The 21,867-nt window shown below is 55.9% G+C and overlaps 1 protein-coding gene and 1 long non-coding RNA gene across 2 annotated transcripts; one reads left to right on the top strand and one right to left on the bottom strand.

Moving 5' to 3' along the window:
• The first annotated feature begins 2,820 nt into the window (after window positions 1-2,820).
• MEX3D (mex-3 RNA binding family member D) lies at window positions 2,821-13,811 on the top strand. The gene is made up of 2 exons (XM_065652560.1): window positions 2,821-3,431; window positions 12,432-13,811. Exons 1-2 carry the CDS (start codon window positions 2,933-2,935, stop codon window positions 13,700-13,702), a joined length of 1,770 nt encoding a protein of 589 aa, XP_065508632.1. The 5' UTR covers window positions 2,821-2,932; the 3' UTR covers window positions 13,703-13,811.
• A 6,332-nt stretch (window positions 13,812-20,143) lies between these two features.
• On the bottom strand, window positions 20,144-20,881 carry LOC135999195 (uncharacterized). Its single transcript, XR_010607683.1, has 2 exons — window positions 20,785-20,881; window positions 20,144-20,692 (listed from the first exon to the last, which is right to left on the bottom strand). It is a non-coding gene; the product is annotated as an uncharacterized LOC135999195 (long non-coding RNA).
• Between the last annotated feature and the right edge of the window lie 986 nt (window positions 20,882-21,867).

Here is a 21,867-nt window from a genome sequence, read left to right as displayed (position 1 = left end):
TAATCCGTTTTTGTCTCTTAAAGACCTGCTAATTACTCAAGTTAAAAAAAAAAAAAAATGCAAAGGCAGCTTGGTGTCCTGAGTGAAGTTAAGAATCTGAGAAGAAAGAGTGAGCTAGTTCTGTGGAAAATTGAACAAAACATCATGTCTACAAACCAGGTTTTCCAAAACCACTTAAAATAACAACTGGCAGTTCCTGAGGTCCGTTTGAAACCAGCACTTTTCGTGGGGCTTGAGAGATGGTGACGGGGTGGCTGGTGGTGACAAGGAGTGTGTTGATCGCGCCGGAGCTGCGGTGGGGACATCGGGAGCATTCAGATGGGCACAGGTACAGGTGTCATCTGGGTTGGTGCAGGTTGCCCAGAGAAGTTCACAGTGCTGGTCATTGGTGGGAATTTTCTACGTTTTTCTGGAAATGAGAGAAGCTCAGAAGGGAGGGTCTGTACTGTTCTGTCTCAAGTCATGGAAAACCCACTATTTTTAGTAGTTTAGTGAGGTGTCTCAGATTAGTAGGTTAAATATTTTCAGAAGTGAGCAGGGGAGATGTCTCGCAGCCAGCTTGTGTGGCTCAAATCTGGTTTTGCCGTGTCTGTGCCTGGAGGAGAAGCTTAGGTCCGCAGTAGCTGCGAACTTTGTATGACTTGCCTGGAGCAGAACAATTCTCTGAACAGCTTGCAGCCTGGAGAAGACGAGTCCGAAGTGGGAGGATTCCCAGAGCTGCACTCATGCCGATGCATCCGTGTAAGCACCGAGGAGTCTGGATGGATGCAGTCAGATCTCTGTGAAATTGAGCCGTGAATGCTTCGGGGAAAACCAGAAGTTGCTACAGTCATCTTCTGCAGCAGCCATCCAGAAAAAGAGCTGGTGGGAGCTTGCTGCCAGGACCTCCGAAGGTAAAACAGGAGAAGCAGCAGCTTGTTGCCTGTTTCATGAAACTTTTCAGCAGCTGGAAGGTGTCAGGGTTAGTTGGCAGGTAAAAGAAATTGAAAGAAGGAAGGAGGCGGGTCCTGGTGGCTGTTATCTCACTGGAAAGATCACATAGATGATAAGGTGACACATTTTTACACTGAGGGTGGTGAGAGCCCGGCCCAGGTTGCCCAGAGAGGTGGTGGCTGAACCATCCCTGGAGACATCCCAGGCCAGGCTGGACGGGGCTCTGAGCAACCGGAGCTGGTGCAGATGTCCCTGCCCATGGCAGGGGGGCACTGGGGGGGCTGGGAAGTTCCCTTCAACCCAAACCGTTCTACGATTCTACGTTTCACATTATCAGAAGGTCAAAGTCCTTCTCCATAGGAGAGTCGCCAGCTGAAGGATAAAAACTCGGAAGCACAAGGACAGCCACGTGGCTCATGTGTCAGGGCCACTGACCAGCAGGAGTTTAATGTTTCCCAGGGTCTGTATGTAGACATTTCAAAGTGGGGGTTTACTAGAACAGACACTACTGGTTCTCGCACCTAAAACCGGCCCCAAGCCAAATGGTTGAATTAGTCCCAAAGACAGTGACTTGGAAAGACAATTATGTGAAAATGGAGAAAAAGAATCTTGAGAATGGGACCTGTGGAATTTGAGCATCTGGGCATTGGAGGTAGCAGGTGAGCTGGTAATTGTTTTCCATATGGTAACAGCAAATTAGCTGCTGTGCCGTTGCTGCAGGAAGGGCTCCTTACCGCTCCATCTGCAGCAGGTCCCCGGAAAGCGGTGGCCCAGGTGGAATGAGTGGTTTGGAGGAGGTTGTTTTGCAACTGCCTTTTTTTGGGGGGAACCCCCCAGCAGGACCTGGTGCCGGGGCTTTCCCTCCAGGGAGGCTCAGGAAGGTGGTTGAGATCCCAGTGGGCTTGGGGCATCCAAGGTGCTGTTGTCACAACTCTGAAGCAGAAACAGCTGCCCGCTGAGCGCAATAGACAGCAAATAACCCTTGTAAAACAGGAACTGAAGAACCAAGGGGAAAAGAAAAGGTGGGAGAAAGGATAAAGATTTTATGTTTTCTTAACTTTTGCAACTTGGGAAGAAGGAAATATCCTTCAGTACCTAAAGTGTAGCTGTGCTGTAGCTCCACGCCCTCGAGTGCTTGACAAACGGTTCGTGGTCCCGGTATGCACGGAACAGGGGGACAGGAACGGGCTCCCCTGGGTGCTGTGCAGAGCTGCCATGTCCTCAGCGGGTGCGTTGCTGCTCCAGCTCTGCGTTCTGCTGGGAAAGAAAAAAAGGGTTGTGCAAAGCAGCACCTGCCTCATCTGATCTGTGACTCTGGTGGAAATTCGTAAAGCTGGGGCTGCTTGGGATTGAGAGCTGGGTGTAAAAAAAAAAACCCAAATAACGGCAGCCCTGAGCCTGCTGCGTCTCCAAACTTCCTCGATTTCAGCATCGTTTTTACAGCATCTCTGCGAACGCGGTCAGGCTGTGTCTTTACAATAGAAAACACGCGGTAGTTGAACTGTAGAGGGCAGGAGTGAAAGGCTGTGCAACCGCGATATCTGGAGCATCCTGCATGTCCTGTGACCCTCCGGAGTGCCCATCCTGCCCCACCCGAGCACAGTCCGTGTCCCCACTCGGGACTTGCCGTGCTGGACGTACGGGCCGCTGCCCCGTCCGGTACCGCCCGGCCGGCTCCAGCTGGGGCTCGAACCGCCGACCTTGTGCCTTAAACCTCGGGCGGGGCGGCGCCGGGGGACACGCGTGGGCAGCGCGAGCTCTCCCGCGGAGCTCTCGCCGTGTTGCCGCGCGGGGCGTGGCCGGCACCGCCCCTTTCCTGCGGCGGGGGCGGGGCCGCGGCGGGCGCACGCGCGCGGCGGGGCGCGGCCCATTGTCGGGACGGGCTGACGTCGGGGCGGGGCGGGGGCGGCGCGGCGGGGGGCGCGCGCAGAGAGGCGGCGTGCGGCGGGCACCGCCACCGCCCCGGCCCGCTCCGCTCCCCGGCCGCCGCTCCGCCGCCATGCCCGGTTCCATCTACCAGCCCGAGGGCGGACAGCCCCCCCGCGGCCCGCCGCGCTGCCTGGCGCTGCTCAGCCCGCCGCCGAGCGCCGGCCAGGAGCCGCCAGCACCGGAGCCCGAGCGGGAGGGGCCGCCGGCGCAGGACGAAGCCGCCGCCCTGAGGTTCGCCCTGGACCAGTTCTCGCTGCTGGGGCTGGAGGAGGCGGGCGAGCGCGGGCTGCGGGCGGCGGAGGCGGGCGGCGCGGGGCCGGAGGAACCGGAGGCGGCGGCAGGAGCAGCGGGGCCGGGCGGCCTGCAGGCGCGGGAGCGCGGCGGCGGCTCCCCGCCGGCTCCCAGCGCCGCCTCCCCCCCGGCCGCCTTCGGGAACTTCGCCCCGCACCTGGCGCCGCCCGCCGCGCTGCTGGCAGAGCCGCTGGGCAGCAGGAAGAAGAGCGTGAACATGACCGAGTGCGTGCCCGTGCCCAGCTCCGAGCACGTCGCCGAGATCGTGGGCCGGCAAGGTAACCCCCGCCCCGCGTGGGGACGCACCCGGGGACCCCCGCGCTGTCCGGCCCGGGGCTGCGGCGCCGCCTCCCGCGGGACGCACCCGCCCGGCCCCGCAGCGTTTGGGGCAGTTTTGAGGCTTTGTCTCCGTTCGGAGGTGGAAACTTAACGGCGACAAATCCCGCGGCCCTGAAACTCCTCCCGCAGACGCGCCCTCGCCGCGGGTTTCAGCACCGAAGCTGCTGCTCTTTGTGCTTTTCCGTAAATATTAATTAAACTCTAATAAGCCAGCAAAACGGCGCGGGGCGGGGCGGGGGGGGAGAAACGCGGAAAGTTCCCTGGCCGTGCAAGTCCGTGGGAACAGGCGGGACACGAAAGCTTTAATTTTATTGTAGTTGAGTCTTCCCCGCCCCACCTTCCTCCCGCTCTTGGCGTGTAAATGGTCCTCGATATTTCAGAGTTCATATCGAAATAGTAATTTATCCGCTGGTTGATGAGGTTGAAGCCCTGCTCGCTCTCAGCTGTCACAAAAGGCCGCCCGGGCGTGCCCCAGCCCTGTCCCCGGTGGGTGTGCCTGGCATGGTCTTTGTCTGGAGGAAATCTGAAATAGTCCCTTAACCGAAGTTTTCACCTTTAAAAAGAAAAAGACCCCAGGGAAGAGGATTCACGGGGCGGGGGCGGGAAAGAAGGAAGGTGAGCTGCTACCCACAGGAATCCTGCTGGCGATGGGCAGTTCGGCTCGCGGGGAGCCTGATCTGGGGGGCGTTTTGTGCACGCAGGGTTGTGGCACTCCACCTGTGCCCTCACTTCTGGGGTTCCCATCCCTCCCCAGCCAGGGGACTGTGGGCTGGGGGGTTTGGGGGGCATTATTTTCCTGGGGGGAAGCGGGGAGCTGGGCAGCCTCATTGTTCTCTTTGTTAGCCAGAGCCATGCTGTGATGAGCGCGGTGACATCATGCTCTGCGCTTCCCATTGGCCTGCGCTGCCTCCCAGCCGGCCCCGCTTCGTGGCTCCCAACTTTCCGCACACCCCTGGCTGGTCCCACCGCCCCAGCCGAGGGTTCCCCCAGGCTGCCGAGCACAGCCGGGGCAGGCGAGCGGCACAACCGGCTCCGTCAGCGGAGGAGGGAAGCGCAGCACTGGCCCTGCTCTGGGGGAATCCCACTTCTCCCTGGGCTGGATGGGGACCTGGATCTGGTGGCCTCACTGGCAGGTTTTGCAGAAGCCCAGGGTCCGGCAACTTGAAAGCAAACCCATAAACGCATCCAGTATGTTTTGGGAAAAGCCTCAGCTCCGCAAGGTCTGGGAGGTTGGAGGAACGGCTGCGTTCGGGTCGGCGCCTGTTCTCGCAGCAGCTGAGGTTGGGTGTTTGGGCTGCGGTGAGGTCCCAGTGCTGCGCCCCTGCACCCCAACGAGTTACATGTGCACCCAGGTGCCTGCCCCAAACACCTTGTGCAGAGTTTGGGTGTTTGCTGAGCTCCATGGGCTCCTGGAAAAGAGCTGCAAAACAAATTGTACCAGCTGGAAGAGGGATGTGGTGGGGCACCGTGTCCCGCTGGTGGGCTCGAAGGGGACCCAGGGCAGCGATGGGCTGGAGTTACCTGCTGCTGCCCCAGCCCCAGGCCAGGATCAGCTCTCTCGGGGGTTTTTTCCCAATGTGCTTCCTGCCCTCTCCTGGTATCGGCTTTTCTGCAGCTCCTGGCCTGTTCAGATGCCATCCCGTCGCCCCGTGGTGCTGGGCTTTTGGCATGAGGAGGGGCTTGGCATTTGGCACCCCTGTTTCTCTCTGGCAGGGGGTGCGGTTGGGCAGCATCCAAGGGGACAGGGCTGTCAGCAGAGTGTCTTTGTGCTCTGGCTGCTCTCGGGTGCTACCGGCAACTGTTTTAAATCAGGGACGTGCGAGGCCAGTGCGGCCCGTGCAGGTGCGATGCAGAGGTCGTTCACAGCTCCCGCCTCAGGATCTGGTGCTGAGCTCGAAAACAAGCAGAGCCTTCCTCGCTCACCTCATCCTCCTGCACCCGTGCTGTCTCCTAGGTCCTTCTAGTCCCCAGGTCCCCCTGTGTGAATGTCACTCGGTCTTCGGTAGCCCCGTGGCAGCAGCGTGGAGCTGAGCCCTGGGGGTGCTTCGTCGGGCCTGGCATCATCCCGGTGGGGACATGGGCTGCTGGTGACACTGCAGACCTGGGTCAGACCATGTCCCCGTCACTCTTGTGCGTCCTGCGCTGCTTAACCAGGCAATGACCCGAGGAGCGAGCGGGTGCTTGTGGTGCTGCTGCGCTCGGAACACAGGGAGGGATGAAGATGTGGGTATCGGGTGCCCTGGAAGGGTCTCGAGTGGGGCTAGGCTGTTTTTGTTCTCCCCATCCACCATGTTCTGAGGAGCAGCTCTCGGGCCACTTTGTGACTGGTCCTGCTGTCCCCAGAGCCATCGGGGTGAGCAAGGCCATGGCGGGGAGTTGCTGGCAGCTAGGGCAGCGCTTCGCCCATCAGACCAACGCACTTTGTCCTGCGTGGGCTGAGGTGGGACAGATGCTGTCAGTCGGAATTTCTCCTACTTCTCCTTTTTCTTCCAGTTTCTCTCCTCCAGATCCACTAATTTAACCCTTTCCAGAAGGGAGCAGCAGCAGCTCAGCAGGTAAATCTTTGTTGTGTAAAGCAAATCTATGTTTTCTGAGCTGGAGGGGCAGTTGCCGTGACCCCCCCATCCAGACTGGCACCGGTGATGGTGTTTAGCGACGTCTGCCAGCCGGGATCTGCGGTTTTTCTCCTCCCTGCCCGCACGGCATCCCAGAGGCAGCGTGGCCTGGCAGGATTGCATGGCCATGCCTTTGTGTGCAAGCCCATTCGTGACTCCTGCCATGGGAGGGGTGTTCCCCGAAAAGTGCTGTGGGCACCGATTGCTGTGGTGTGGGCTCACCGCACCAGTAACCAGCAGAAAGAGTGGTGGGGATAACGGAATCATGGGGGAAAAGGGAGATGGGGAGGGCTGGACGTTAGAATCGCCGTGGCTCTTGCATGATGGCACCGTGCTGGCGTTGCTCCCTGGCGTCCCAAGTTTGGAGCTGTGTTTCCGGCAGCTTCTGCCCAAATGAGATCAGGAGGGTGACGGGCAGGTGGTGCAGCTGAGAGCCCCGGGCTCTCGTGGGATGGAACCCACCACGGCTCCTCTCCCGGGCTCCGCTTCCCCATCTGCAACACGCAGGTGCTGTTGGCAGCTCTGCGAAGGATTCGGGAAATTTGCTGTTTATAGAAGACGCTGGGATGCTTGAAGGGGAGATCCAGGATGAAACACGGCAGCTTGTCTCTGCCAGAGCTCAGCGTTTCGACGCTTGGAGGATGTACAGGGAGAACATGCGCCTCGGTTTCCGAGCCAGCCTGGGCATCTGTAAACTGGCCGCGGATCGCTGGCGCTGCGACGAATCCGCTCGTGTTCCCGAGCCCCGGGCTGCTGCTCTCTGCCATCCTCTGCCCGTCACGCCACGTCCTTCGGGGCCGGCCTGATTGCCTCCTCCCTCCTCCGAGTCGTGGCAGAGCCAGAAACTCCTGAAGTCAGCCGCACGGGTCGGTGGCAGCGCTGGAGTATCTGCCTTCACATCCCCGCTCTGGCACCGGCTTCCTCCTCTCACTCGCAGCGAGGAGCCCAGCGGCACTGCCTCGCTTTTCCCAGCGTCTGGAGAAGAAACAAAGTTGCGATGTGCTTTTTCTCCCACATTGTGGTTGCGAGGATGAATTAATTACTGTTTGCAGAGAGGTGGGAAGAAGAGCTCAGCGAAAGGGGAGGTGAACGCGATGGAGGTGCGACGTGTTCTGCTCCACGTCTGGCTCCGGTCCTGATGCGTCTTGTGCCATCTGCCTGGAACAAAGGGGGCTGGAGCACCGTAACACTGGATCTGAGGCCAGGAGGTGCTGCAGAGCTGGGAAATAGGAAGTGTAACGTCTTTTCTGCATCTTTTTAGGAAGGGTATTGTCTCTTCCGCATCCTTTTAGCACACTCCAGGGGGCTGGGTGCAAGGCGTCAGCTGGCTTCTGGGAACAGTTCTGGTTGATGCCCTCAAAGGCTCCTCCAGAAAAGCTCCGTTTGCTCTTTCTTGGGTTTTCACAGCTTGGAGCTGGGCACGGCAAGCACAAAATTCCTTGGGGAGAGATGCTGTCTGGCCGAGGGGTTCTGCTGCCTTTGTCCTCACGTGGAGGAGACCTCCTGATGTCAGAGCAGGTGCTGGGGATCAGCAAATGGGCTGAGCTGTTTCAGGGCTCTTCTCTTGCCTGGGGAGCAGCAGGAGCGCAGAGGATGGAGAGACATGTCCCGCTAGCTGCCCCAGCCTGCACTGGGCTGGTTTTCATCAGCTCTTGCGATGGTCACAGCCCTGGTCCAACCGGGGCTCCTGGCAGAGTGTGAAGTCCTCTCTGGTGGTACCAAGAGAGGATGTTCAGGGAGAGCAGCCACTTTTCCAGAGATGCTGCCTCCATCACTGCATCATCCTGGGGAGAATCCCCTGGGATTCTGTTTCTTGTCTTGTTCAGGTTGTCCTGATGCCTCTGGGCCAGTGGGGACACGGAGCTGTGACAAAGGCTCTAACATGGTGACTGAGCTGCTCCTGGGCTCCGGTGTTGAGAACGGGTCTGCTGGGGCTGCAGCACCCCTGGGTCTGCCCCAATTCTGGGGATGTTTTCTTTTGAATATGAAAGGCGCTTTTAAAGCCACCTTGTTTATAGACTTGTAGCAAAGTCTGACACCTTGTTTTCCTCCTCTCTTGAGAGGACAAGAGGAAATGGCCTCAAGTTGTGCCATGGAAGGGTTAGATTGGATATTAAAAAACATTTCTTCATGTAAAGGGTTGCGAAGCAGTGGAACGGGGTGCCCAGGGCAGTGGTGGAGTCACCATCCCTGGAGGGGTCGAACAGACATGTAGATGAGGTTCTTAGGGACATCGTTTATTGCCAGGTTTAGGTTATGTTTGGGCTTGATGATCTTAAGGGTCTCTTCCAACCTAAATGATTCTATGAATCAAAATGCTGTGCGCCGGCCCTCGGCAAGGTAAAATACGGGAATGCCGACCACTGCCACATGGCTGGGATACGGTGCTGCTTAATCCGGTGATGCTGGGGTGAGGACGTGCCCGTGGTGCGGTCACCAGCAATGCCAGGTGGCACCTGGTCCTCTCCCTGGTCCCGTTCCAGTGGGGTTGTGCAGCACCAATTTCAGAGGGGTGCAGCTATCAGGGATGGTGTTTTCACCACGTGCTTGGGTGGGGGCTTGTGGAGACTCACCTGGAATATCTCATACTGGTGTGGATCATTCCCCCAGTTGCAGGTTGCTGGTTAAACCACCTGTGTTGTGTCGTTGGAGTATGTCTGGCTTTCGGGGGGCTTTGGGGAGCTCGGCCATGGGGTGTCAGTGTGTCCCTGAGCGTGGCCAGGAGCAGCTGTGGCCAGGAGACGCGAGTGTGATGGGGACAGGGGCCGTACTGCCGTGAGGCTGTACCTCCTCCTCGGTGCTGGCGTTGAAGACCTGCAGCTCACTGGGCTGTCTGGGTTTAGATGCTTTTCTGGTCGAATCCCAGCCAGAGGATGCACATCCTTTCCACTGGGGACATTTCAGACTTGCTGTCTGGGAGTTCCCGCAGCCAGGGGGGTGACTTGGGTGGAGTTTGGGACAGGCGGCAGCAGCAGGACAGGTTGGTCCCTGGGGGGACCCTGGTGCTGTTACGGCTCTGTCCCCCATGTGCCCGTCCGGAGCTCTCACCGACGTGTCGTGGTGATGGAGCCTCCTCGTGCTGAGGCTCCTGCTGCAGACACCAACACGTGGCCTCGGGCAAGCAGCTTCCAGGCCGATGTTTCCCCCGCGGTGGAGTGGTGACCAAGCTCCCCCACTGTCCCAGACCGTCACCGTCCTTTTACACCAGGGTTGGTAAAACCAGCTCTGACCCGCGGTGCATTTTTCTGTGCCATGGTGGCCCTGGCAGGGTCCAGCAGCCGCAGGTTGTGTGTGGTGTTCCTGCCCTGCTTGTTTAAGGAGGGTGGAGCTGCCCAAGCCAGGCACCCCTTCAATTTTGAACCCAGGTTTCTGGCTTTGCCCCTAGGAAGGGCTCACAAGGAGAAACTTTTCCTCCATTTTGTGCTGCGATAGCATCAGTTTGGTCCCACCAGTGGAGCAGGGCGAGAAGAGCTTCGCTCTGCTGTACTCCCATGGGACGCGGCTCCCGATCAGCTCCTGGCAGCTGCCCGATACCTTTGGGTCTTGAAATTGCTGCTTCCTGCTCCAAAGGGTGATTTTTGGACCTCGGATGCGATGCTGGTGTCTGTGGGAGGCACTAGCAGAGCCCTCGGTGCCTCCCTGTCCCGATGCCACCACGTGTGTCCCAGTTTGCCGAGCAGGGGATGGGCTTATAGCAGGTACCAGAATAAATCGAGGAGGGAGGTGTGGGAGTCATAGGCACTTCACTCTGGGCAGCCTCGCAGAAACTGGGACATGCTTAAAAAAAATTCACCTTTATGATGGCTACTGGTTCTGCCCTGCCCCAGTCACCAGACATTGCTCTCTCTACCATATGCCCCCGGCCATAAATACACCTTTCAGTTGTTGTCCTAAATTAGGAAAAGCCTGGACAAACCCTTCTTCACCCACATGCCTCCGTGTGTCTCCTCAGTGGCTTCCCCAGCTCTGGGGAACAGGGCAGCTCTGTGCTGTCCCCAGCCCAGCTGGTTGCACAGATGGTTGAATTTGGGTTGAATTTGGGCTCGTCCCACTGCCTCAAGCCAGGAGTGAATCCCTGGGGCAATGAAAGGTGAGAGGAACGTTGGTTTGATTGCAACAAGTGCTTGGAGGTGGCTGCCAAATGCCTTCAGCCTGGCTTGTATGAAATCCAGAGGGTTTCTCCCCTTAGGAGGGAGATCTCAGCAGGTGTCTGTGTGGCTGTTTATCTGCCTGTTCCCACCCCGGATCCTCTTCAACCTGGGACCTTTGCAGGGCACACGTGGAGCTACCGGCAGCGCGGGGCGGCCGGGAGCCGGGCAGGGACCGCGCCGGCGGGTACAAGCTGCTTTCGAGGATTTTTGAAGGAAGTGTCTGGAGAGGCTGGCGTCCTCACCCCACGGCTCCCTGGATGTGGCTATCGGAGGGCTTAGTGCTGCCAAAATGCTGGGCTGTGACACCCAGGAAAGATGCTAGTCACTTATTTTGACACCTTTTTTACTTCTGGTTATTCATGATGTTCACTGCCCTGGTAAACGCACCATGCTCATGTGTCCAGGAGCATCATGGCCCTGTCAGGGCTCTGCTAATCCAGCCGCTCGCGAGCACGAGACAATTTCCCTGGTTGGGACAAACCTGCCTGATCGTCCTGAGTCCCTTCAACCTCCCCACGGCTCTCCCTTCAGCCCAGCAGCTGCAAGAGCCGCCTGCCCTTCCTCAGGGAGCCCTGGTAGGAGGTTGAGGAGGATGATGACGAGGAGTGCCCAAGCCACCTGTGTGTGGAGGAGCTGGCTGTGCGCTTGCAGCTCCTTGACCACGTGTGCGTGGAGCTGAGCTCTCCCCGTGTGCGGCTGTTTGTCAGTGTGGATCCGCAGCAGCAGCATTTGCAGCGTTCGGGGACGCGCTCGGGCCTCCGATGGAGCAGCCTCATCCCTTGTGGGCTCCCAGCTTTGCTCTGGGTGTCCCGCAGAGCTCGGGGGGTGCGTGGGGGTGGGAGATGGGGGATCCCTTGCCCTCGTGTACCGGAGCAGAGGGCGGCTGGGCTGAGCTCACACTGTGCCTGGCTCGTGTGAATTTAGTTAAGCCTGTGCACCGGAGCACAGGTGGAGCAGGTGCAGTTAGCAGCGCTGGGGTTGCCAGGGATCGATGCTGCGCTTGTGGCCACAGGTGGCTCCTCGGCGAGAGCCACAGTGACTGGTCTGGGTGGAGCAGGAGCGGGACGGGGGCTGCGGGGACTTGTTGCCGGAGCCCGGTTCACACGTGGGAGGGAAGGGGCAGGGATGTGGTGACCAGCAATGGAACCCAAGGGGACGGCAGGAAGATGTGCTGAGGACGGTCAGTTGGACATGAGGAAGAGGTTCTTCACCCAGAGGTGCTGGACACTGGAACAGGCTCCCCAGGGAGGTGTCCCGGCCCCAACCTGACAGTGTTCAAGAAGAGACCGGACAACGTCCTCAGACACACGGTGTGACCTGTGGGGTGTCCTGTGCAGGGACAGGGGTTGGACTCGATGATCCCTGTGGGTCCCTCCCAGCTCAGGACATTCTTTGAGCCCAGTGTCGTGCCAGGCGAGGCAGAGCTGGCATCAAAGCCCTGGTGTCCTGCTGAATCATGTCCCCTGGTGAGGGGGAGCCGCTGCCCCGGCAGCCCCTTTGTCCCCGCTGGATGGCGCAGCCTCTGCCTGGGGTCTCCTCCCTCGGGGCTGGGGGGCCTGTGCTGCCTGCTTGTGGGGAGCCCCGGATCCCCTGTCCCTCTGGGGCCATCGCTGCTGCCATTGGGGCACAGCCAGGGCTGTTTCTCGAGTTCATCTGCTGGCTGAGAGGTGTTGACAAACCTGAAGGACCCCAGTGAGCCTTTTCGTTCCCTTCCATCTCCAGTGTCTTTTTTCCTTGCACCTCAAACACTTTTTAAGTAAACCTGGCTTCCCATCCCTTCAGTGGCCCAGCAGTGCCCCCATGGCCACTTGCCCTGTCCCCTCTCTGCCCCAGCCTTGTCCGAGCCCTCAGGAGCCGGGTCAGGCTGTGTCCCGCAGGTCCTTGTCCCCGCAGCGGCATAGAGGAGGTGATGGCAGAGGATCAGGCCGGTGCCAGGAGCCTGACGTGTCTCAGATGAGCTGGTGCAGCCCCCAGCACCAAGCTGTGACCCCCAGCTGCCTTTGGGGCAGGAGGGACCCCTTTCCGCAAGGGCGTCTGCGCTGCAGGTGCAGAACCAAAGGGACCCGCTGGTTCCGGCTGCTCCCGCATCTCCCCATCCTGGGTGAGCAGGGTGACCACGCGAGCTCTCAGCTTTGATGTGTCATTTTTTTTTCCCTTTCTCCTTGCTCTGCAGGCTGCAAAATCAAAGCCCTTCGCGCCAAGACCAACACCTACATCAAGACGCCGGTCAGGGGCGAGGAGCCTATTTTCATTGTGACTGGGAGGAAGGAGGATGTGGAGATGGCGAAAAGGGAGATCCTCTCGGCTGCCGAGCACTTCTCCATGATCCGGGCGACGCGCAACAAAGTGAATGGGCTTACAGGAGCAATGCAGGGCCCCCCCAACCTGCCAGGACAGACCACCATCCAGGTCAGGGTCCCGTACCGTGTGGTGGGGCTGGTGGTGGGGCCCAAAGGAGCCACCATCAAGCGGATCCAGCAGCAGACACACACCTACATCGTGACGCCCAGCCGGGACAAGGAGCCCGTCTTCGAGGTGACGGGTATGCCCGAGAACGTGGACCGGGCGAGGGAGGAGATCGAGGCGCACATCACCATGCGGACAGGCTCCTTCATTGATGTCAACACCGACAACGACTTCCACTCCAACGGCACTGACGTCTGCCTGGACCTGCAGGGCAGCACAGGCGGCCTGTGGGCCAAAGCCCCCCACCCTGCCCGCCGCCCCTCGGCCGCTCCGCGCAACGACAGCCTCAGCTCACTGGGCAGCACCTCGACCGAGTCCTTCTACAGCGGGCGGGTGGCGGACGCCAGCCCCACCAGCCCCTACAGCACCAGCTCTGGCTTCACCTTCAGCGAGCCCCCGGCTCCGCTGGGCTCTGAGGAGTGCGACTTTGGCTTTGACTTCTTGGCCCTCGACCTCACGACACCCACTACCACCATCTGGTCGCCCTTTGAACGCTCGGGCAACCCCTTGCAAGCCTTCAGCAGCTGCTCCTCCATCAACGGCTCGCAGAGACGCAGCAGCGGCACGGCCACGCCACGCCACTCGCCCACCCTCCCTGAGAGCGGTGCGGGGGCGGCCCTGGAACACCCCTTAGCTCGCCGCATCCAGAGCGACCCCGTCAGCACCTTGTCCTGGCTGCCCACCCAGGGCTCCCTGTCCTCCTTCTCCAACAGCACCGGCTACTCCTCCTCCTCCTCCCTGCCTGGCAGCATCTCTGCCACCTCGGGCTCGCCCACCGACTCCAGCAGCTCGGATGGGCCCCGCAAGAGCTCCCGGGAGTGCATGGTGTGTTTTGAGAGCGAGGTGATCGCCGCCCTGGTGCCCTGCGGCCACAACCTCTTCTGCATGGAATGCGCCATGCGCATCTGCGGCAAAGCCGAGCCTGAGTGCCCCGCGTGCCACACTCCCGCCACGCAAGCCATCCACATCTTCTCCTAGCCGGGCCGTGGCTCACCAGGGCCACCAGCCCTCCCATTCTACCCCAACACTTATTTTTAAGGACTCGGAAAACTGTTTAAATCAACCTTTTTATTTAATAACAGATCCAGTGGGCGCAGGGGGTGGGGGGGGGATGGAGAGGCTGCTGTGTGTTGGCTGGAGAGGACAGTGGGGCGGGGGGGTGGCCAAAAAATCGGGGGTCGGGAGGGGTGGGGGAGGGGGCTGACGAAGATGAGGAGGAAGAGGGTGTGAAACTGCAGAGAGGAGGCAACTCCGATGTTTACAGAATAGCTTTAACTCTTCACCCGGCTGTGGCGGCTGGGAGGAGGAAGCCCAGCTGTTCTTCAACAGTCCTTCCCAAATAACAGTATTCAGTTTGCAAAGTTAAATAAACAGAAAGAAAAGGTCCGGTTGCACTTTTTATTTTAGGACACGCAAGGGTTGTCTTTTATTTTTTTAAAATCATTCTATTATTATAATTTTTTTGTTGTTGTTCTTTTTGTATGTAGTTATTTTTTTGGATGATTCTCAATGGTTCTATAAATATATGTATATATATTTTTTTTGTAACGCAGGTCTATCTTCTATTTTGCCAATGTGAAAACTGCCCAGAAATGTGTAATGGGAGGTTGGAGTCATGGCTGGAGGGGCCAGGCCAGGCAGGGGAGCTCGTGGGGTGGAGGGGGCACAGTTAACATGCCATGTCACAAAAACCAGACAAATTTCTACCTTCTTTTTATTTTGTAGTTGGGTTTTTTTGGTTTCGTTTTGGTTTTTTGTTGTTTTTTTTGGTTTTTGTTTTTGTTTGTTTGTTTTAGTTTTTTTTTTTTAATTTTTTACCTCTTTATGTATATGTAGGGAATTTATAGGAAAATATGTACTTTATTGAATAAATTTTAAAAACTAAAATATATTTTATTTTAAAAAGAAAATAACGGACCTTTAACCTTACATGGCTAAAGTACTGATTATATATTTGCTGAGCTGACTTGACGGTTATGAAAATTGTATCAAGAGTTTTATTTTTTGACTTCAAAGCCTTCTTAATAAAGACTTTTTACTATATATGAATTCATGTGCTGCCTACAGTGTCTCACTCCCCGCCGCCTCTCGTTCCCTGTTCCAGCATCCTCGGGACCGGACACCCTGCTCTGGTTCTGGATTGTCTGTCTGGCTGTCCGTCTGTCTGCTGGTAGGTGGCTTTTTGGCAGCGTGGCACCTGGGTTGGGACAACCCCCATTATCAATCCAGGCTGGGGTGACGGGATGGAGAGCAGCCCTGCGGAGAAGGACTTGGGGGTGCTGGGGGAAGAAAAATAGGACACGAGCTGTCAATGTGTGCTTGCAGCCCAGAAATAATAAATATCTTGGGTTGCATCCCCAGCCTCGTGGGCAGCAGGTGGAGGGAGGGGATTCTGCCCCTCTGCTCTGCTCTGGTGAGACCAGAGTGATAAGGTGACACACGTTTACACTGAGGGTGACGAGAACCTGGCCCGGGTTGCCCGGGATTCCCGCGGAACGCGGCCCGACCGCTCGCCCGGGGCTGCCGCGGCGGGTCTCGGTGCTGCCGCCCTGTGGGCGAAGCGCGGTACTGCAGGCGGCCGCCCCAAGGCGGTGCCGCGGCGCGCCTCGGTGCTGCCATCCTGTGGGAAAACTCGGGTACTGCAACGCACGGCCAGCAAGGAAAATCAAAGGGGTTTTTTTGTGTAGCTAAACATATGCATACCTTTTTAGTATAAAGTCAATTACCGAGGTTTATTTTTTACCTTTTAATTTCACTCTTTGAGGCTGCACGCTTTCAGCTTTACTGACCGAGCCGGATGCGCTGTCAGCGATTACTGAAAGAGTTGGGATCTTTTTTTTTTACTGTGTCCAGCCTTGTATGTGTGGTTTGTTTTCACTTGCAGGTTGGACTTACAGTTGAAATAGCAGTTTCCTTAATTAAAAATACCCCAACACTTCCCCTGGCCCCCAACAAAAATAATGCCCAAAAAACCCCCATCCAGGGATGTTTTTTTTAATTTCCTTTAGCTTTCCTTTAGGTTAGGGTTCGGGTTCAGATTCGGGTTAGGGTTCGGGTTAGGGTTAGGGGTTGGAGTTGGGGGTTAGGGTTAGGATCATTAGGGTTAGGGGACATGGGCATACAGAGACCCACGTGGAGTGAGTGGAGACATGGGGACATTGGGGTCATGGGGATACAGAGACCCCCATGGAGTGAGTGGAGACACTGGGGACACCAGAGACCGCCCTTCAGTGAGGGGGCGGCACGGGGGACCCCTGACCCCCTGTCCCCCCACCAGGTGCCAGCTGGACGCTGAACAGAACGCCGTGGAACTTAGGAGGAGGTGGGTGTTGTGGATGGGGTCGGTGTTGATGTACATGATATTTAGTGCTGGCACTACTTAGTGAGCGTGTGTTTTCTTTTCTTATTGCAGATGATCACAGAATCACAGAATGTTAGCGATTGGAAGGGACCTCGAAAGATCATCCAGTCCAATCCCCCTGCCAGAGCAGGAACACCCAGATGAGGTTACACAGGAGGCGTCCAGGCGGGTTTTGAATGTCTCCAGGGAAGGAGAATCCACAACCCCCCTGGGCAGCCTGTTCCAGTGTCCGTCACCCTGACTGAGAAGAAGTTTCTTCTCAAATTTAAGTGGAACCTCTTGTGTTCCAGCTTGAACCCATTACCCCTTGTCTTACTGTTGGTTGTCACCCAGAAGAGCCTGGCTCCATCCTCGTGACACCCACCCTTTATATATTTATAAACATTGATGAGGTCACCCCTCAGTCTCCTCTTCTCCAAGCTAAAGAGACCCAGCTCCCTCAGCCTTTCCTCATAAGGGAGATGCTCCACTCCCTTAATCATCTTTGTGGCCCTGCGCTGGACTCTCTCCAGCAGTTCCCTGTCCTTCTTGAACTGAGGGGCCCAGAACTGGACACAATATTCCAGATGAGGTCTCACCAGGGCAGAGTAGAGGGGAAGGAGAACCTCTCTGGACCTACTAACCACCCCCCTTCTAATACACCCCAGGATGCCATTGGCCTTCTTGGCCACAAGGGCCCAGTGCTGGCTCATGGTCACCCTGCTGTCCACCAGGACCCCCAGGTCCCTTTGCCCTACACTGATCTCTAATAGGTCATTCCCCAACCTGTACTGGAACCTGGGGTTGTTCCTGCCCAGATGCAAGACTCTACATTTTCCCTTGTTATATTTCATTAAATTTTTCCCCGCCCAACTCTCCAGCCTGTCCAGATCTCGCTGGATGGCAGCACAGCCCTCTGGCGTGTCAGCCACTCCTCCCAGCTTGGTGTCATCAGCAAACTTGCTGATAGTACACTCAATTCCCTCATCCAAGTCGTTGATGAATATATTGAATAGTATTGGTCCCAGAACTGACCCTTGAGGCACTCCACTAGATACAGGCCTCCAACCAGACTCCGCCCCATTGACCACGACTCTCTGGCTTCTCTCCTTCAGCCAGTTTGCAGTCCACCTCACTACCCGATCACCCAGTCCACACTTCCTCAGTTTTGCCGTGAGGATGCTGTGGGAGACGGTGTCAAATGCTTTGCTGAAGTCAAGGTAGACCACATCCACTGCTCTGCCATCGTCAATCCACCTTGTTACGTCTTCATAAAAGACTCTGAGGTTGCTCCAACACGACTTCCCCTTGGTGAGGCCATGTTGACCGTCCCTCATGACCCTCTTATCCTTGATATGTCTTAAGATGGCACCAAGGATAAGGTGTTCCATCACTTTCCCAGGGATGGAGGTGAGGCTGACCGGTCTATAGTTGCCCGGGTCCTCCTTCTTGCCCTTTTTGAAGACCGGAGTGACATTTGCTTTCCTCCAGTCCTCAGGCACCTCTCCCGTTTGCCAAGACTTGGCAAAGATGATGGAGAGTGGTCCAGCAATGACTTCAGCCAGCTCCCTCAGCACCCGCGGGTGCATCCCATCTGGACCCATGGATTTATGGGTGTCCAGATTGCTTAAATGCTCCCTAACCCAGTCCTCGTCAACTAAGACAAACTCCTCCATTGCCCTGCCTTCCTCTGGGGCCTCAGGGGTACGGGGCTCCTCAGGACAGCCTCCGGCAGAGTAGACGGAGACAAAGAAGGCATTCAGTAATTCTGCCTTCTCTGTATCTTCTGTCACCAGGGCACCCACCCCATTCATCAGTGGGCCTACATTGCCTCTTGTGTTAGTTTTCTCTGCCATGTATTTGAAGAAGCTGTTTCTGTTGTCCTTGACCCCTCTTGCCAGGTTTAACTCTAAGGAGGCCTTAGCTTTCCTAGTTGCCTCCCTACATCCTCTGACAACAGCCTTATATATGATGAAGGGGAAAGTGGCAACTGCAGGAAGATCCCCATTAGCACATGTGGTGTCTTCCTCTGTTGAGGATGGATTTAGTTCCTGGGCCCTCTGAAAGCTAAGTGGAGGCACAGGAGCTGGGGAGGGACTGGGAATTGCAGGGAGGGGGTTTAAAGTTCTCATAGGGGAGAGGGCCATCCAGGAACAGTCCCCTTTGGGTGGGTGAAGGGCACAGGGAACTTTACAGTGCGATGCCAGCTTGGGCAGGGCAGCTCCAGCCTGTGTCTGCGTTGTCGTGTACTTCGGGAAGCCTGCCTTGCGCCTGTCAGATGATCCTGGGGTCTCGTTGTGCCCGAGGGGCACGACCGGCATCTCAGGTGCCATGCCAGGGTCTGGAATGCCGGTGATGACTGGCATAGTGCCAACTGGGTGCCGGTTTTCTTGTATCAGCAGCCGAAAGCGTGGATGGTTCTTGCACCTCGGACATTTCTGGTCAGTTGTGTTTTGTGGTGTAGCTCTGGGCTGCGTTGGCAGCTCTGCTCTCTTCTCATCCAGTCTAAGGGACTGACACTTCGTCCCAGCATCTTGAAGTTCTTAGGCGTTGCAGCAGTTTCTTGTGTTTGTGTTGTCTGTTTGTGCCAGTGCCGCCGTCTCTGTTTGTTGTGCCAGCGCCACCATCTCTGTTTCCTGTGCCAGTGCCATCGTCTCGTAAGGGGCCGTGATGTTCAGCTCCTTTTTGTTTTGGGTTTGCTGTAGGGAATCCTCGCCTCACCACTGCCTCCCTGTAGGTTCTTTTGATCGATGCCGTCTCTGGTCTTGGAGTCGTTGTTGTTGTTTAGCGTTTTTGGGGCTGTTGCAGTCATGTTGCCTATAACATTTTGTGGAGTGTCAGTCTGCACATGTGCACATTTGGCTTGGAGCTGCTCTGCCCGGAGGTGTAGAGTCAGGGTTGGATGGACTGAGCCCTAGGAGTCCATGGTTAATTTCTTGACACAATAAATTTTGTAGGCAAAGGCTGTACCATCATCTGGGATGGAGTAGCCATGGGCAGGGGGAGTGGACTGTCCCTTCACTGGTGTTTTAGAGTTCATATCCAAGGCCAATGTTGACTACTGTTTTATGTGGTGTACTGTTCTTTCACAGACAAAGTGTTTTAACAATTTTTTTTTCTTTGCAGGTGACCACGTTGTCAATATGAGTCACTTAGCTTAAGAAAATGCCTCTTAAAAAGAATGTATCACTTGTAATTACAGCCTTTACTTAATGGTAACAAAAGCAGCTATAGACTACGATCAACACCTGTGAGATAAGGCCTGCTTTACACTTTTCTGTACAAATAGGTTTCATTCAGAGAAAACACCACAGTCAAGGCTGGCACAAAGCATGTATGGACTGTAAACAATATCTACAGCCGCACAAAGCAAAGGCCTGTCTGAAGTCAGTGCAAAGGATCCACTGAGAAGCAAGAAGACCCCAGACTCAACTATTGCTATTGGACTGAATCATAGTGTGACGGGTGGGTAAATAGTCTGTAAGGGTATAAATACCCAGGGATTTCTATGCTTGGCTGGGACATCAGCAAAGTCAGCAGTCGAGTCAGCCCTCTTGCTGTACTGCTCTTTTTGGTTACTTATTTACATGGACTTTTTGCCTGAGAGTTTGCCCCAAGAGACCAAGGATCCAGACTGCAACCCACCTGACCCCAGGCCCCTGGAGGGGAGGTAAGGATGTCAAGGTGCAGAATGATTAGACTCTGAAATCCCGGCTAAGCGATATAAGGAATTGGGTGTGCACATGCAATCCTTTGGCCATATATACACAGAGTCCCTTAGCTGTTCCTCCTGCCTTCTGTGTCTCTTAGACACAAACCATAGATCCAGTCTGGGGCTAAGTCTGGACCCAGCCGCACCTGGACTCCTCTCTGAGGAGGAGTTCAGAAAGCGAGGGGGTCCCTTCTGAACACTGACTCAACGGGAGGGCCTCCCTCTAGCTTTTGGCATCTCCTGTCTGTGTAGAAATCACTCTGAATCAAGATAAAAACCCCAAGCCAAGCACTCCTCTAGAGCATCCAAATTTCTACTGCTGCACCGGACTTTAGATTTTTAGTCTTTTATATACACAGAAAAATAATAAAATAATAGCCCCACCCACAAACTGTCATTCCCAGTGGGAGCAATCACTAATCAAATAACTACACCACATGAACATGACATTAGGAATTACTTTCACTGGGAATGACAGTTAGCAGCTAATCATGCAAATGATCTAATTAAATATGCAAATTTGGTCAAAATATTTTTTGCCCTCTCCACGCATTAAAACAAAATCAAAATACAAGATCGACAAACACATACCAGTTTTAACAACAACACGACACACATAAAAAACATCCAAATAAACTAAAAAAACAAAAAAAACACTTCTTAAAAATACAACTTCGGGCATACTACTTCCGCAAAAACACTTCCGCTGCAGGACTTCCGGCATATGGCTTCCGGTGTACGACTTCCGGAACACAACTTCCGTCGCATGAGTTCCGGTGTACGGTTTCCGATGAAGACCTTACGGTTCACGACTTCCGACACAGGATATCAGGTAAACAGTTTCCGGTGTACGATCTCGAGACTGCAATTACCACACTACATTTTCGACTGTACGGTTATCTATTTATAATTACACCTAGAGCCAAAAAGACATATACAATAAAATACCTACCAGTACACCCACCAAAAACAGGTCACGTGTAGCAATCATTAAAGATTACAACTTACATCTGTACTCAGTCCCATTGCAGATAGAATAGAGGTAGAAAAGTGCAGGTGCTGTCATTTCCAGTGATGGTCCAGGTGTTTTGGTCCCTTGATGGGCGGGGCCTGGGTGGTTGACCCCGCCCCTTCCCCAGGGGATTGTGGGAGGGGGGTGGGCGGGGCCTGGGCGGTTGACCCCGCCCCTTCCCCAGGTGGTTTGGTCAGGGGGGTGGGCGGGGCCTGGGCTGATTGACCCCTCCCCTTCCCCAGGGCATTGTGGGAGGGGGGTGGGCGGGGCCCGGGGTATTTGAGCCCCAGCCCCCGGGCAGGAGCTCATTCTGCTCCAGGGCTGCTTTGGTGCTGGTTCTCTGCTGCTCCTTCAGCAGTGGGCAGCTTTTGAGCTGTTTAGTCAGCATGGACAGACCTGTTTGGAGAAGTGGAGGTGTCTGCTAGAGGTAAGAGCTCCAGGAGCAGCGAAGGTTCAACAGCAGCTGTAGCAGAAAGTATGTTTGTAACTCTGCTTAATATATTGGTTCAATTCTAGGTGCTTTGTGCTTTTCCGGAACTCCTGGCCACAATAAAAATGGAGCGTTGTTTTGTGGTTTGTACTGCTGTATACCAAGCTGCTGATATAATCTCTCCTTCTAGGAATGATGCTCAGGTTATCCAGCAGGGGTTAAAGTGAGCGTCTTGCATCTGTAGATGGAATTTCAGCATTTCTGAAAGGAAGCAGCAGGGCCGTAAGGCAGAGTGTCTTTCAGGCTGTGGGGTGGCTCATCGTCTCCCTGATCACCCACAGAACACTGTGTTGTCCCCAGAACCCTTGCAGTGTGCAGTGGCCCCTGGTGGATCATTTGAATGTACTTCCCAGAACTCAGCCAAGGTGAGCAATGACTAGTGGACTAGTACTCGTAAATATTATCCTGGCGCTCGATAGTGTGCGTGTGTTTTCTTTTCTTATTGCAGGTGATGAAGGGGAAAGTGGAAGTGGCAACTGCAGGAAGATCCCCGTTAGCCCATGTGGTGTTTTCTTATGTTGAGGATGAATTCAGTCCCTTGGTCCTCTGAAAGCTAAGTGGAGGCACGGGGGCTGGGGAGGGGCTGGGA

The sequence above is a fragment of the Caloenas nicobarica genome, chromosome 27 (assembly GCF_036013445.1).
Source record: "Caloenas nicobarica isolate bCalNic1 chromosome 27, bCalNic1.hap1, whole genome shotgun sequence".
Lineage (NCBI taxonomy): Eukaryota > Metazoa > Chordata > Aves > Columbiformes > Columbidae > Caloenas > Caloenas nicobarica.
The sequence above is the reverse complement of the archived record's forward strand: the minus strand, read 5'-3'. Positions and strand labels throughout refer to the sequence as shown.

Excerpts from the sequence above, each read along its gene's own strand:
- MEX3D (XM_065652560.1), top strand. The coding sequence starts at position 2,933 with ATGCCCGGTTCCATCTACCAGCCCGAGGGCGGACAGCCCCCCCGCGGC. Across the intron at positions 3,432-12,431 it reads CGAGATCGTGGGCCGGCAAG|GCTGCAAAATCAAAGCCCTT; the intron begins GTAACCCCCGCC and ends CTTGCTCTGCAG.